Consider the following 16,838-nt stretch of genomic DNA (forward strand, 5'->3'; position numbering starts at 1 on the left):
AGGCAGTGAAGAAAAGAACTATATTATGGCCACCTAATAGGAAATATCCAAACAGAAAAGAATAACTGTCCCCTGGATATATTTCATACTTTTGTTAATATAGATATAATATTAAGAACTGTCATCTGAAAAAGGAAAAGTCATTGACTTCAACCTAAGAAACTACAAAGTGGAAATTAATGAATGTATAAAGGCCTACAAAACATAGCTATCAAGTAATTTCTAATATATAGATAAATTTTATATTAAAAGAATATCTTATTAACAAAGCCTGATTGTAATTTTTTTAATATTTCTATTTTACAGAAAAATATATAGAGTTTATGTGGCTGTAGGGGCATTCCATAGTTAATTTGATATGGGGGTGGGAACTTCAACAATACAAGTGCTTAAGTTCCACAGCCTCTTCATCCAACTATATGATCTATATAACTCTGAAACTCATGGTGAGCGTGGGAGGAAAGGAGCAAGTTGACAGTATATTAGTTTGCTAGGTTGCTGTAACCAAGTACCACAGTCTGAGTGGCTTAAACAACAGGAATTTATTTCCTCATGGCTCTAGAGGTTAAAAGCCCAGGATCAAAATGTTGGCACAGTTGGTTTCATTCTGCATCCTCTCACCTTGACTTATAGTTTTCTTCTTGTTGTGTCTTTCCTCTGTGCAAACATGTTCACATTGAAATTTCCTTTTTTTTTTTCAAATAAGGAAACCAATCATATTTGATTAGGGTTCACCCTCCGAAACCTTATTTAACTTAATCACCTCTTTAAGGACCTTATCTCCAAATGCAGTCACATTCTGAGGAACTGGGAGTCAGGATCTCAACATATGAATTTGGGTGGGAGGTGCAGGACAATTCAGTCATAATATACACATCATATATCTCTGCATCATCCAGAACCCTCAAGAGACAGAGTGTGAGTAAGTATTAAGTACCAAATGATGTTCTTATTTTAACCTCAGAGATTAGAGTCAGTCTGTAATAAATACCCTAAGGCATATTTAAAATACGTTACCTGTCTGTCTGAATTTTCAGTATTTAGTGGTTTGTTTGATGTTTGCTATTGTTATTTGTTTTTACTTTGGGGAGTTTTCTTTGATTGTTCATTGAAAAATGGGAAAATAGTGAATCATTATGAAATGCAGTCTTGAAACTAAAACCACAAAAAATTTTTTAGGAGTAAGTCAGAGCCCTGTCTGATAGCTCAGTTGGTAAAAGAATTTGCCTGCAGTGTAGGAGACCCCAGTTCGATTCCTGGGTCAGGAAGATCCCCTGGGGAAGGGAAAGGCTACCCATTCCAGTATTCTGGCCTGGAGAATTCCATGGACTGTACAGTCCATGGGGTCGCAAAGAGTTGGAGACAGCTGGGCAACTTTTTACTTCACAGAGCCCTGTGGGGAAAGAAGATTTTTCATTAATGTTATTTTAATGATGATACTAATTTGGGGGGGGGTACGTCAGTGAATAGTAATATCATTTTTTAGAGAAGCAATTTGACAATATCTATGAAGAATGAAAGGGTATATACACTTTAACATATAATTCCAGGCTAGGAATTTAATATCAGGAAATAAAAGATGAGCACAGAGATACTGCACACAGATGCTCATTACATCTTTGTTTTTATCATTACATCTTTGTTTTTAGTAGTGAAAAATTGGAAGCAATCTACTAAAAAATTTTTGAAGACTATTTAATGACCCACGAAAAAGCTTGCATTGTAATATAAAGGGATAAAAGCAGGATATAATGCTGAATACACACAATAATCCTAATCTGAATGTGTATGTATTTATGTCTGGAAGGATGTCATTTTAAACATTATTTAGACCTTTTCCAATGACCATGTTTTCACGATCAGAGCAAAACATATGTTCTAAAATGTGAATTGATATCTCAGTTGATTGTAGCTATGTTTCTAGGTAAACAGGGGTTTCCTTTTTTCATCCCAGTATAAAGGAGCTTAAAATTTCAAGACATGTAGTTCTCATAAAACAGCGATGAAGATATTTCTACCTATTTTAAGTTTTTTCCCCAAATTTCTTTTACATTACCTTATACCATAATGTTTCCAACTCTTTTTCTATCTTGATGTTGCCTCTGTAGAACTTTGCTGAGTGAAATTGTTATAAAGTGCAGAAAAGGGAAGATATTATATACAAAGGATATACTTCAGTGAATATCCTCATTCAATTCAGCACTACTATAGTATAGTAGCTAAGAGTACCAGCCCTTTTTCGGTATAAGAGGAAGGGGGCAGGACTGGGTTGTGGAGACCACGTATGGTGAGTTGGTCATTCATATGAGGCACCAGCCTCATGCAGGAAAGCAAAGCCAGAGCATGCAGAGGAGAGGGTATGTGTCCTGCGCAGAGACAAGGGTCATGATAGCTGATTGGTCATGATCTGCATGATAGCAGAGAGACTGATCATGAAACTTTGTTAAAGAAAATGGGAGCTAGGTTTCTTACTATTGAAGAAGTGGATAACAAATATTAGAAGGGAGAAAGCCAGAAATAATAACCTTGTGTTTTTTTAATTGGAACTGGATGTATTGATATAAATCCATGGATTTCAAGAAATGTAAAGAGAGAAATATAGATTTCAATATGTGCATGCATCTACACACATACACACACACACACACACTCCCCTGTTATATCCACTAACATTCCACTGATAATGAACACAACTAGCACTATATATTGACTTCTAAATAACATCCTCTACTACAGGAACTCAGTCTACAGGAACTCAGACCCCTTGAAGGAATGACAAATTTAAGGTGTAGGGCCTAGAAAATATTTTTTATCAGAAAGCAATAATATATTCAAAGAATAATAGGAACAATTCAAAGGACAATAATATTGGACATAGGCATACAAATAAAACATAGTGACCCCATAGTAGAGGACATTTTTAAACTCTAAATATTATTTAATCTCTAAATGGACTTCTCTGGTGTTTTAGATGGTTAAGAATCTGTAATGGCTACCTACTCCAATATTCTTACCTGTAGAATTCCATGGATAGAGGAGTCTGGCAGGCTACAGTCTATGGGATCACAGCCAGACACAACTGAGGGACTTAAAAAAAATCTCTAATTATTGGGTTGACCCAAAAGTTCATTTGGGTTTTCTGTAAGATGTTATGGAATATATTCAAAATAAAAATATATGTATAAATAAAAAAAAATCTTATTTTGCAAGAAACTATCATCGCAATTCTTATAAACTTAAAATTGACTGACTTTTCCCCAATTTATGTCTGATTATAGGCAACAGGTTCAAGGGTTGGTGTCTTAACACAAAATGCAATTAATATGGGACTTTCAGTTATCATTTCCTTCATATATGGATGGGAGATGACACTGTTGATTTTGAGTATTGCTCCAGTACTTGCTCTCGCAGGAATGATTGAAACAGCAGCAATGACTGGATTTGCCAACAAGGATAAGCAAGAACTTAAGCGTGCTGGAAAGGTAAAATAAAGACCATTGCTACCATCATAACATTTTAAGAGAAAATCAGTAAGAGATTCCATATTTAACATTAACTTCCTTTCTTAAGAATCTGTAAAGTGGTGTATATGTATTGAAATCCATACAAATCAGTTTAGGATGAGTATAGATATGTCATAGCAATAGGGGGGCACAAAATTTAGAGCATGGGCTATGCAGTCAAATTGGTTGAATTAGAATTCAGATTCTATCACTAACAAATGTGTGATATAAGCAAGTTATATCAACATTTCTGGACTTCAATTTCTTCCTTTGTAAAGTAGAAATAAAATACTATCCACTTATAGATCTTCATGAGTATTATAGAAAACAGTCTTATTAGGTATATGCAGTAGTATCTGGAAGGCATGTAACTTTCCTAAGATCAGTCATATTCATAACAATCATCATTGTAGTAGAGCTTTAGGGAAATATTGGAAATGTAGTACCATAATATCTAAGAATTGAAAGAGATGTCATTTGATCCAGCCACTCACCCAAAGTAGGAATCTCTTACGTAACATCCCTGTTGAGTGTCTATCCATCTTCTATCCTCCCTTTTCTGCAGTTGCAGGTGGTTTATTACTTTCCCAGGCTGTTGCCTACCCCTTAGATGACAGTCACCTTTTTTGTTTGTTTGCTTTTGGGGACCTTCTATCCTTCTCAATTTTCATCTCAGTAGAGGTCCAAAACCTGTTTCTCATGACTTTAGGAAGCTGCACCATGTAAATGTCAAGTCTTCTCTTGGCCATCCAGCCCAAGATATGGTATTAAAGATTTATATCAAAGCTGGTGAACATGCCTGGGTATGAAAATGATTTTAATATCCTTATGGTCTGAATCACAGTGACTGTATCATATTAGATATAGATCACATATTAGATATAGATTATAGATAGATATAGATCTAATATATCATATTAGATATCGTATCATATTAATATCATATTAGATATGTATCTAATAAGATACAGTCACCTATTCATGAATAGGGACCCAATGAAGCACAAGACTCAAATAAATCTGGTTGTCATGACCCTTGGACCTTTCCACCTTTCTTGCGCTAGATAAGGACCTTTAGAATGTCTACTTGAGCAAGAAAACTGAACTGTTTAGCATGTATTTGCCTCTGAGGGCTGAAATTTTGTTCAGCCCTCCATGTGTTTGCAAATTATCACTACTTCCAAGTTAAACTGGCCCTAATTAATTGTATTTTATTCATCTTAATTTTCATGTCATAGTGGTGGTGATTTAGTCACTAAGTCATGTCTGACTCTTGTGACCCCATGGACTGTAGCCTGTCAGGCTCCTCTATCCATGGGATTCTCCAGGCAAGAATATTGGAGTGGGTTGCCATTTCCTTCTCCAGGGGATCTTCCCAACCCAGGAATCGAACCCAGTTCTCCTGCACTGCAGGCAGATTCTTTACCAACTGAGCTATGAGGGAACACGTCATCAGCTTTAGTTATAAATCAAAAATCTTTCATTTTTTTTCCTTTTTGCATTATTAGAGTAACCTCAGACTATACAATTAATAATTCCAATCAAATAGGCAACGTGTCCTTTTCCTACTGGCTTTTTAATCTGTCACTTTACCAAACACCAAAACTTAGAATATGGACCAGTAAGAATATGATCCTTCTTTGGTTGCATGTATAGATTTGGACAAATCATCAAATGTTTTATTTTTCAGATTTAAAATGATCAGTTTAAAATAAAGGTTATTTTCTAAGGCTCTCTTATTAATCCTTTCTCCCTTGTGAAAAGTGAACCCAAGATTTTGTGTTCATTTCTCTTTATTTTCTTCAAGATTTCAGCATTCTTATCCATTTTCCTTATGTACTAAAAAAATATTACAAATGGAGGTTTCTTTGAGTTTCTTTTGAAATTACAAGACTTTAGAGCAGAATCCAGGTGTCCTGATCATGGTCTAGATATCCAATTCTCTCCCATAACCCAAGTTCCCCTTCAAACAACCTTGAGTGTCTACCTAGGTCTTCATCTTTCCACAGTCCACTCTGCCAGTCTGGAAACAGACTGTGAAAGCAGGAAATTTCTCTTTCAGATCAACATGTGTTCTCATGTCCAAATTATTCTAAGCCAAAAGTCTCCTCCATTTTTGATCTCTTCTTTTTGAAAACTATGTAACTATGAAGAAGCATTAATATAATTAAACTAAATATCATTTTTAAGGGATATCTCTGGCAATCCAGTGGTTAAAAATCTATGCTTCATTGCAGGGAGCACAGCTTTGATCCCTGATTGGAGAACTAAGATCCTATGTGTTGGGTGGTGCAGCAAATAATTTGAATAAATAAATATCCTTTTAAGGTTACAGAAATCAAAATGAAAATAAGCCATAAAATATCTTATACAGAATTGAAAAGCCACACTCCATGTTACTTTATGGCAGTGTTCCTAAGTCCTTGGGTTGCTATTTGCATTTCTGTGCTAGAATGAAACAATTATTTATTTGATTCTCTCTGCTGTCTTTTTCTTAAATTAGCTCATAATTCATAAGACAGCTCCTTTGCATAGTTACATATGGATATAATGTTCACTAATATTTGATCCCTCCGCTTATGAAACTAGTCTAAATAGAAATTCAATGAATACTTAAAGAAGGCTAAATTTAGATCAGTGGACTAAATCTTTTCAAAAGGAATTTTCCTTGAATGTATTATCCTGATATATTACTTTCTTATCTTATTTTGTCCATGGGATTGCAAAAAGAGTCAGACACAACTTAGCAACTAAATAACAACAATCTTATTTTGGGGAAAGAAAAAAAGAAGCTAAGAAAACTCATCAGAAAAACTTATTGACTTGATGTACTTAACATGTCTTCAGTGTGACTGTACTTCACAATCAGAAGTTTAACCACTACTAATTTTATTTCTCTTTTATTATCTTGTTTTATAAGATAGCAACTGAAGCTGTGGAAAATATACGTACTATAATGTCATTAACAAGAGAAAAAACCTTTGAGCAAATGTATGAGGAAACTCTTCAGACTCAGCACAGGTGATTGTAGATTTATACTAACTGTATTAACTATAGTTTGTTCCTATAAAGGCAGTACTCCCAGGTGACTGCAGTGGTTTGCCTGCCAGTTCATTTGCTCTGGAATCATTCCTAATAATGGCATATCAGAATTTCTCGCATAAGTCCACCAAGAGGAGACTAGAAAGAGGAGTTGAGAGTAAGCACATTTAGAAAATATGTTTTAGGTCCTCTCACATTGCCATGAAGTATAACTGGGTGAGCATTTTATTATTTCCATGAAACAAGGTTGAGGAAATAACATATTTAAGAAAGAAAATAATATTGCTTAACCCTTTATGGAGAAGGAAATGGCAACCCACTCCAGTGTTCTTGCCTGGAAAATCTCAGGGACGGGGGACCCTGGTGGGCTGTCTATGGTGTCGCACAGAGTCGGCCATGACTGAAGCGACTTAGCAGCAGCAGCAGCAGCAGCCCTTTATATTGAATCTCTTAAAAAATATATTTACACATCAAATGTGATCACTTCTTTTAATTTTAAACTACCCCTCCTTACTTTATCAGAAAGATAGCTTTGTATTCTTTCACACTCATGCTTCTTTGGTTAGTACTGCCCTTTAATTTCCATCATTTATTCTCTTAGTGCAAGATTAAGATAGAAAATATTTTTAAGCCAAATCTCTTTAACTCTTTCATTAGGTCTTCTTTAACAGACCTTGCCCATTCATTTGAAAACGCATAGAGTCAGTTTTGTTACACCAAACTATAGAGCCATATAGCTATAGGGAAAATCATTATTTCTGTTGTTTTCTCTGTAATAATTGCTAGTAGTTAAAAAGGTAAATTCTTAATTCTTAGAAAAAATTCTCTAAAATTCTAAATAATAATGTATCTTGTTTTCTATATTCATTACTCTACATTTATTTAAAAGACCTTGCTATACGTCATGCCCCATTATCTGGTAAATTCTGTGCATTTCAGAAATACCTTGAAGAAAGCACAGATCATTGGAATCTGTTATGCATTCAGCCATGCCTTTGTATATTTTGCCTATGCAGTGGGATTTCGATTTGGAACTTACTTAATTCAAGCAGGACGAATGACCCCAGAGGGCATGTTCATGTAAGTCATGCAAATATATAAACTCTGTAAATGGGTTATGTACTTAAAGTAATCAGAAAGATGTGTAGTTTAGAGTGCAATATCGTTTAAATAATATATGTGTAAAAGACATGCTGGGAAATTTAAAAATAATTGTTATTTAATAAGTACAGTCAAGTCAGTAAAATACTGATATAACACAGGACTTCCTGGTGGCTCAGACAGGAGCCACCTGTAAAGCATCTGCCTACAATGTGGGAGACCTGGGTTCGATCCCTGGGTCGGGAAGAGCTCCTGGAGAAGGAAATGGCAACCCACTCCAGTACTCTTGCTTGGAAAATTCCATGGACAGAGGAACCTGGTGGGCTACAGTCGTGGGGTCGCAGTCGGACACAACTGAGCGACTTCAATGTCAATGTCAACACAGGCGTATGTGTGTGTGCTGTTGCTTCAGTTGTGTCTGACTCTCTACGACCCTATGGACTGTAGCCCGCCAGGTTTCTCTGTCCATGGGATCCTCCAGGCAAGAATACTGGAGTGGTTGCCATTTCCTTCTCCAACACAGGTACTCTGAATTAAACTCTCAAATGAATCACTTACTACTTCAGTTTACTAGATGTGGGAATATAAGGTAAAATATGTGTTCTTGTTATCCATTATCTTTCCAGGTAGAGATGGCTTTAACAAGTATGATTGTAGAACAGAGGTGAGTTCCTTGCTAAGCAAACACTCCAGAAGAAACTCATGCAAATGAGTATTTCTCCTCAGAAAAGTCACACTGAGAATTGATCTTGGCATCCCAATGAGGCTGCCTCTTCCCAAAGCATTTGTTGGTGCTTCTATTTGAAACTCTCTTCTCATAGTTATGAATTTCTTTACTTCATACAAATACCTAAATTCAACTTTTGAAATTAGAAAAATTAATTTTGAGTATTAATTCTGAGCTTCTTAAGTCTCCCTAAAATGTCAGGATGTTACTAATCTATATCATAAATGTCACTGCTAAACATTTAGAGCTGCCCTGAGATTTGTTTAGAATTTAGAAAGATGGTAACAATAACCCTGTATGCGAGACAGCAAAAGAGACACAGATGTATAGAACAGTCTTTTGGACTCTGTGGGAGAGGGAGAGGGTGGGATGATTTGGGCGAATGTCATGGAAACATGTATAATATCATATAAGAAACGAGTTACCAGTCCAGGTTTGATACAGGATCCTTCGGACTGGTGCAGTGGGATGACCTGGAGGGATGGTACAGGGAGGGAGGTGGGAGGGGGGTTCAGGATGGGGAACACATGTACGCCCGTGGCGGATTCATGTTGATGTGTGGCAGAACCAATACAATATTGTAAAGTAATGAGCCTCCAATTAAAATAAATAAATTTACATTAAAAAAAAAAACTAAGCAAACAATCTTCTTAGTTAAAGAATGATACAACCTCAAAATCACACCATCACTATCATGCCTGCAAATGACATCAGGCAGGATATTTTGAATGGGGCCTCTCAAGACTGCCAACCATTCTGTTTCATATGATAATCACAGTAACAACAAACTTGATTGAGTCCTTATTCAGTATTAAGGATTTGTAGTACACTATTTGCTTAATCTTCTCAACTGCCCTGTGAAATGTTATGATTCCCATTTTACAGGTGGGGAAAATTAAGACTCAAGGAGGTTACCTAACTTGGCCAAAGTCACTTAATCAGTAAGTGGCAGAGCACAGATTCAAGTTCATGCTTCAAGATGCTAGGGGCTTTGCTTGGTAGACACTTATTATTATTAATCATTAGTTATTATTATTACTAACTCTGTGACAAATTTGCATAGAATATTTCTATAAAATTATTATTTTTAAAATCTTATGTAGTTTTCTGAACATTTAAATATCGAGAGGTGGGCTAATGATTACCATAAATGGAACAAGTGACTTGCTTAATGTTATTTTATGGCCCTAAAAAGTAGGAGAATCAAAAGGCCCCCATACAAAAACTCCTCCTCCTGCTGGCCTACCACATTTCCTGAATTTTTTTAAGTTAAACTCATTAAAAAGGATAATTTCTGGAGACATAAAATTTTTATCTGTCAGAATATATGTTAAGACTATTAACATGAGGGCATTAATGAACAGTGTCACATTGGTACTTCCCAGTGCCCTGAGGGAAGGAAGAAACAAGGAGCTACGCACTAGTATCATTTTTTATTTGTTTCATTCAACCAGACTACAAACAGACTAAGGATACTGATACTTCTATAGTGTGGACACAGGGGATGGGCTCTGAAAAATATGGGAATGGGACTGTGCAAAATGTGAACAGATGAGATTTGTCTTCAATAGCAAAATCTTCAGCTTTCTTGGAAATCCAAAGTGGTCTCTGACAACTATGATCATGTCATGAGTGTCCCTTTATCAACACTAAATTATACCTAGCTTGAAGCATGCTGCACTTTCCAGAGTAGGACAGCTTTCTATCTCATCAGCTAAGTGAATGGAAAATTTTACCAAGTTAAACACTTCCTACTAGAACCCTCTTTAGGTAAAAAGAACTTCATGCTGTTTTCTAAATTAGTGATTTCCTGATTCATTAATCGAGAAACTGGTTAAAAATGAAGATATTTGGAGCTCACCCCACAGACCTAATCCAGAGATATGTAGATTTGGTGTAGGGCCAGGAACCTACATTTTACCAAACATCCAGATTATTCTGAGGCACAGAATCTGAAGATCACTCTTTAAGAAATAGGAGTTATAGGGACTGAATCCCAGGCTGCTCTCCATAGTTCCTTAAAACCTTAGAGTTTTCTTTTGATCATTTCAGAAACTTTCCTAGAATTATCTAAAAATTGGGAAATTCATATTTTAGTTTATTGTATAAAATAAAAATGTTTTATTCACTCTATAAAATGTAAATGTATTTTCATGATTTATAGCTACCAGGATGGGTAAGCTGTCTCTCTTTCAGAAATGACAGTGTGTCTTTAGAAGGCTTCCCTAGTGGCTCAGATGACAACGAATCTGCCTGCAGTGCAGCAGACCCAGGTTTGATCCCTAGGTTGGGAAGATCTTCTGGAGAAGGGAATGGCTACCCACTCCAGTATTCTGGCCTGGAGAATTCCATGGACAGAGCCTGGCAGGCTACAGTCCATGGGGTCACAAAGAGTCAAACATGACTGAGCGATTTTCACTTCACTTATAAAAGGAGATATACAAAGGGAGTCTTATCAGCAGAATTCCTTGATGTGCTCATAATATTACTTTATCAGCCAAGCTACTATCAACCTTAGCTTTTTCTTCTTAAAAAAAAAAAAAAAAAGGTCATATAGATTTCTTATGGTAAAAGCTGTCTCTATTATCGTAAAAGTTTCTCTGAAATGAGCATTTTTTAAAAAGGTTTTAAACATTTTCACTCTGTTGCCTTGCAGCCAATGCATAACCATTTAGAAAAATTTCTTGCTTAGGTTTTCATTACACATGTGTAGTAAAACTCTCCGCTTCTGCCTCTGTTAGTTCTTGTAACACTTTGGGTTTACTCTAATATAAATGTACACACTTTGAGAAATACAACATAAGTTTATTCTGTCTGAATTTTAGTGTCTTTAGGTTAGTTTCTAGCTGACTTGTCTTGTGCAATGTAGTGCAGAAACCTTAGTGTCCAGCAGAGGTTTCTGTAACTTCATACTCCAACTTCAGAACTTGCCTCTCTCTCTGTTTCTTCCTTCTATGCTATGCGTATTAGCAGAAAGCTAAGCAGAGCAGATGGGTAAGAAAGAATCAAGGCATGACGCCTTCAGAAAAGTTAAAATAAAAGCCACAGCTTTGAAAACTGCCTGAGAAGCAGAGCCAAGCAGCATATGTGTTGCGGCCTAGTCCTCCAAAAATCCAAATACAGTTAATGACAGGAAATCACATTGGACTTTGAATATTCAATCTCAGGTAGCTCAGTGATAAAGAAATTGCCTGCCACGCAGGAGACAGTTTGATCTCTGGTTTGGGAAGATTCACTGGAGGAGGAAATGGCAACCCACTCCAGTTTTCTTGCCTGGAAAATTTCATGGACAGAGAAGCCTGGTGGGCAACACCCCGTGGGGTCACGAAGAGTCAGACACGACTTAGCAACTGAGCACGAGCACAGAAAGCAAGCTAGATCCTCACTATTATCTTTGCTCTGGTAAGCCAGGGAGCCATGGAACAGTGTTAACATTTTATTGATAGTTAGGAAAACAACCTTGATTAGCCAAAACAAGGAAAACAGGAAAGTCTTCTTTCAGTGTTTACTGCCATGACAGCTACCCAACTTCTCCCCAGAGATTATCCAGAAGAGAGGAGGACAAGATAAGGAGACCAGATAGAGGGATCAAGCATTGAATGGATCTAAAGGAGACAAATCAGGGGAGATTTGATATCTAAGGTTGTCTGAAGATTCTAAAATGGGAAACAAGTGGTAACAAACCCCAACATGCAGGACACAGCTTGGGTCAGCTTTCTACCGAAAGGAGTACTGTAGAAGGGAAAATACAGTAAACAAGGAAGTTCAAGTTCCAGGCCTGAGGTTTTCACAGCTATGTGATCCTGGGCAAATTGCTTATTTCTCTGAGTTAAGAGTCTCCTGATTTATTAAAAAGGGATAAATTTTCCTACCTTACTCCTAAGTGATCAAATGGTGTCATATATATGAGAATATTCTATAAAACCTAAAGAAACAAATAAATATAAGTTGTATATTTTCTTTCTTCCTTCTGTTGAGAAAGGGATTTAGGGTAAAAAGAAAAGGATCTTTGTACTATTACCTAGATGCAGGGAGAAAGAGTATGAGTATAGGAATAATTGTAATGGCCACCTGTGTGAGGAAAGATACTTTATCTTCCAATTCAAAAACAGAAACTTAACTGGGTAGGGACTTCAGAAGTTGTGGTTTGACCTGCTGCACTAATCTACATCCATAGAAATGTGTGAGCTTATTTTCCAACAGGAAGTGTCCCATTAACTTTCAGTTCTGTGAAAGGAATAACAACAATTTAAACATTCACTGAGCACTATTCTAAACACTTTACATTATTAACATATTCAATTCTCACAACAGTCCCATAAGATGCAGATAGTCTTGTTACCTCCGATTGTCATGCAGAAGCAGAACCACAAAGAACGTGCAGAGGGTCACAGAGCTAGTACAGAAAGGATGGAATTTGGATGTAGGCCCAGTGGTCTGGCTTCAGAGTCAGTCTCAGAACCCCCTAGTATACTTCTTGAAGTCGTCAAAGGTATACACACTGGATATGGGAGCAGGGTTAAGGGGAGACATACAGACATGAACTAGTTATTATGCTAGATATTTCTATGTGGAGCAATTGTATTAAAATCAGGTTTGTTCATTTCTATGCTTTTTTATTGTTGTTCCTAGCCAAAAGATCTTTTAAAAATTTGAATTCAATTTCAGCATCAATGATGGGCAAGGAGATTTCTCCATTGTTGGGAAATGCTTGAAAGGTTCATTGTAGCAAGGCTGCAGTGACAATGACCCCATGCACCCATGAAGAATCCATATAACAAGGAAAGCTCAGCACGTGAAAACCCTCTCCAGATCTCTATTTGCTCAATATTCTCTTTCCTTAACTCTAGCCATCCCAGAGATGTTTGCTATAAAATCAGTAAAGCAGTATAAATTCAGAGTAAATCCATGTAAGGATAAGCTGTAGATAAGATTTCTTCTTCCATGGACAATTTAAATTTAAGAAAGCTATGGGAGTTAAATTTTAGGTTTTCTAATTCTTACATTACATATTTGTGGCTCAAGAATTTTTTCTACATGCAAATCATTTCTGAACTGTACAGTGTTTCTTGTAATCTTATTTAGGCATGAAGAGGCTGTATAATACTATCATACATTAATAAGTACATTATACTATAAGTTATATAGTATATATATAATACTATACATTATAAGTTATATAGTAGATATATAACATATATATAAGTACTATATAAGGATACTATATAGTGTGTATATATAGTATATATAGTACTATTATATATAGTATACTATTACTATACATTATATATACTTATATATAGTATATATATAATTACTATATATTTTATATATATACTATATAACTTATAGTATATATAGTATACTATACTATATACTATATATAGTACTATATATACTATATAGTAATTATACATAATACTATGTATATATACTATTATATAAGTATATATAATGTATAGTAATTATACTATATAAGTACATTAATACTTTGATGAATGTGTTATTGGTGACTTTAAAACATTTGTCATCATAGCAAATTACTCCTCTTTATATATCCTAAATGGGCAAAATTCCCATGACCAATATTGGCATGGGAAGTCAGCCTGAACATTTCCTGGAGTAAGCTCTTGGTTCAGAGGCCTCCAGGAGCTGGGACCAATTTGAAGAGACTTAACACTAGGCTGCAGTCCATGGGGTCGCTAAGAGTCGGATACGATTGAGCAACTTCACTTTGACTTTTCACTTTCATGCACTGGAGAAGGAAATGGCAACCCACTCCAGTGTTCTTGCCTGGAGAATCCCAGGGATGGGGGAGCCTGTTGGGCTGCCATCTATGGGGTCGCACAGAGTCGGACACAACTGAAGTGACTCAGCAGCAACACTCTCATGGAGTTAGAGCACTGGTTATTGTGCAATAAATACTTAAGTGGAAGTGAATTGCACTTTAGTTCATTCTATCTAATTGGGCCAGATGAGGTTAGGACAGATTCTGTAGCTTTGGTCTCTTTATACAGCACCCACTGGGAGAAAAGTATAATGGAGAATAATGCCCCTGACTAAACCCCTAGACTTTATTTTTGGGGGCTCCAAGATCACTGCAGATGGTGACTGCAGCCATGAAATTATAACAATGCTTGCTCCTTGAAAGAAAAGTTATAATCAACCTAGACAACATATTAAACAGCACAGACATGACTTTGCCAACAAAGCTTTGCTAGTCAAAGCTATGGTTTTCCAGTAGTCGTGTATGGATGTGAGAGCTGGACTATAAAGAAAGCTGAGCACCAAAGAACTGATGCTTTTGAACTGTGGTGTTGGAAAAGACTCTTGAGCATCCCTTGGACTGCAAGGAGATCCAACCAGTCCATCCTAAAGGAAATCAGCCCTGGATATTCATTGGAAGGACTGATGCTGAAGCTGAAACTTCAATACTTTGGCCACCTGATGCGAAGAACTGACTCACTGGAAAAGACCCTGATACTGGGAAAGATTGAAGGCAGGAGGAGAAGGGGACGACAGAGGATGAGATGGTTGGATGGTATCACCAGCTCAATGGACATGAGTTTGAGTAAACTCCTGGAGTTGGTGATGGACAGGGAGGCCTGGCGTTCTGCAGTCCATGAAGTCGCAAAGAGTCAGACACGACTGATCGACTTAACTGAACTGAACTGAAACCCCTAGACAGTCCCATCACCACAAAGTTAGTTTCCTCAATCTAATCCTCATCAACATCAATGCCCGTTCCATTTAGCCTCTCCTCAACATAAACATAATGAAGACAGCACAGAGCTTTCAGCTGGTGCTCTCCTTCTTACTAAAACTTTTCTTCTTAATCTATTTTGCATCTTTGTTTTCCCTTCTCCCCTTCTCAGTAAATTTCATTTTATGGGAGACCTAACAAAGACATTAGCCTTGGTACACTTATGCCAAATAATTAAATTGACTTTTAATTATGCAAATTTTAGGACAGTAAGATATTCTGGCACATTTCAGATACTAAGGTATGTTCTTAGTTGTTCTGAGAAGCCTACTCTCATGTATTACCTAAATTCGATACTCACTTCTGATATTTATAGCTGAGTATTAAGTATTTTGAATGGCATTTTGAGCTCTGAATATCGGTAAATATTAGTACTAAAAATGCCTTGACATCACAGAGCTAGTGACTACAAAATTTTAGCATCACACATCCCAGTAAACCAGTTGTTTGTATATTTTATATGGTGTTTGACCTTTATAAAGAAAACAAGGTTCAAGATCTGAAGTCTATGTTGCTGAAGAGATTGCATCAAAATCCACCCCTTGATAGGTCCCATCCCTGGAGAAATTCATGAGACCAGTGTGTTTGTGTTTACCTTGCTATGATGCAGCACGGCAAACAAGCAGCTGGGTTCTGTGTATCCTTTTATTGCCTAATGTTTAAATATTGCCAGTGAAACTTATATAATTGTTAGCTGAATTACACTTTTAGCTCTGTCACTGAGATGCAGTATTTTTCATTCCAGTAATGTGTTTCCATGACTAAAATGAAAAATGAGGAAAAATATTTAACCATGGCCACATGATATGCCACATTTCCGTGACTATTATCCTGTGTGCTATCATCTGCATACTTACCATTTTAGAATTAATCATAATCCGTAGCAGACCAAAGATCATAGCACTTCTTCCAGTCTGGCTAACCTGTATTTTACTCATATATTGTTTTTAGGATCTTAACAAAGAACAGTCTCCATGCTTTGCTCTCTTTAAATCTTGTAGCACTTCAGGCAGATAACCAATCATCTGGCATCAGAGTATCTGTTCTAACTACATTATATGCAAAAAAGGGGGGGACCGTTCATATCTACTGCGTAAATTCAGACCTCTCTACTGGAGAGTCCATTCTTCCCATTGTTAGTTGAATTCTCCGTCAAGTCTCCAAGCAAATGATCCTTATATCAAAGAAGCTAAGAAGTTTTATACTCACTAGTTAGAGCCTTTGATCTGTCTTTCTAATTGGAAGAGAAATTTTTAAGATTACCTGAGCTCCAAAGTTATTTCGTTGTATAGGAAAGGGATAATCGATACGTGGTAGAAAATTACAAAAGAGCTATATCATTTTTGAGCCTTGAGCATTAGTGGCTCTATCTGGGTCAAAAGATTATATCCCAGCGCCTGATTTTTCCTTCACTTTTAGAGCTCTTATTTGAAAATAGACCTAACTGAGATTCAAATGCTTTATCTTTTGATAGAGTTTTTACTGCAATTGCATATGGAGCTATGGCCATTGGAGAAACACTTGTTTTGGCACCTGAATATTCAAGAGCCAAATCTGGGGCTGCACATCTGTTTGCTTTGCTGGAAAAGAAACCAACTATAGACAGCTATAGTCAAGAAGGGAAAAAAACAGTAAGCACAACTATGATTTTAAATGTCCACTTATTATCAGTTCTTCATATGCATGCTCTCTAATTAGACTT

General features: G+C 36.4%; 1 protein-coding gene across 7 annotated transcripts in view; it reads left to right on the forward strand.

The window, feature by feature from the left end:
* The window catches only part of ABCB5 (ATP binding cassette subfamily B member 5), a 117,949-nt gene that overhangs the window by 83,738 nt on the left and 17,373 nt on the right, over positions 1 to 16,838 (forward strand). For 3 of the 7 annotated variants that reach the window (XM_027968505.3, XM_042248442.2, XM_042248445.1), the window contains exons 21-24: positions 3,279 to 3,482; positions 6,424 to 6,524; positions 7,485 to 7,625; positions 16,611 to 16,767. In XM_027968505.3, coding sequence (XP_027824306.1) covers positions 3,279 to 3,482; positions 6,424 to 6,524; positions 7,485 to 7,625; positions 16,611 to 16,767 — 603 coding nt within the window. The remainder of the gene's footprint in view (positions 1 to 3,278; positions 3,483 to 6,423; positions 6,525 to 7,484; positions 7,626 to 16,610; positions 16,768 to 16,838) is intronic. The other 4 variants (XR_009600469.1, XR_009600468.1, XM_060414961.1 and 1 more) reach the window with 3 other exon arrangements.

The sequence above is a fragment of the Ovis aries genome, chromosome 4, assembly GCF_016772045.2.
Source record: "Ovis aries strain OAR_USU_Benz2616 breed Rambouillet chromosome 4, ARS-UI_Ramb_v3.0, whole genome shotgun sequence".
NCBI classification, from domain to species: domain Eukaryota; kingdom Metazoa; phylum Chordata; class Mammalia; order Artiodactyla; family Bovidae; genus Ovis; species Ovis aries.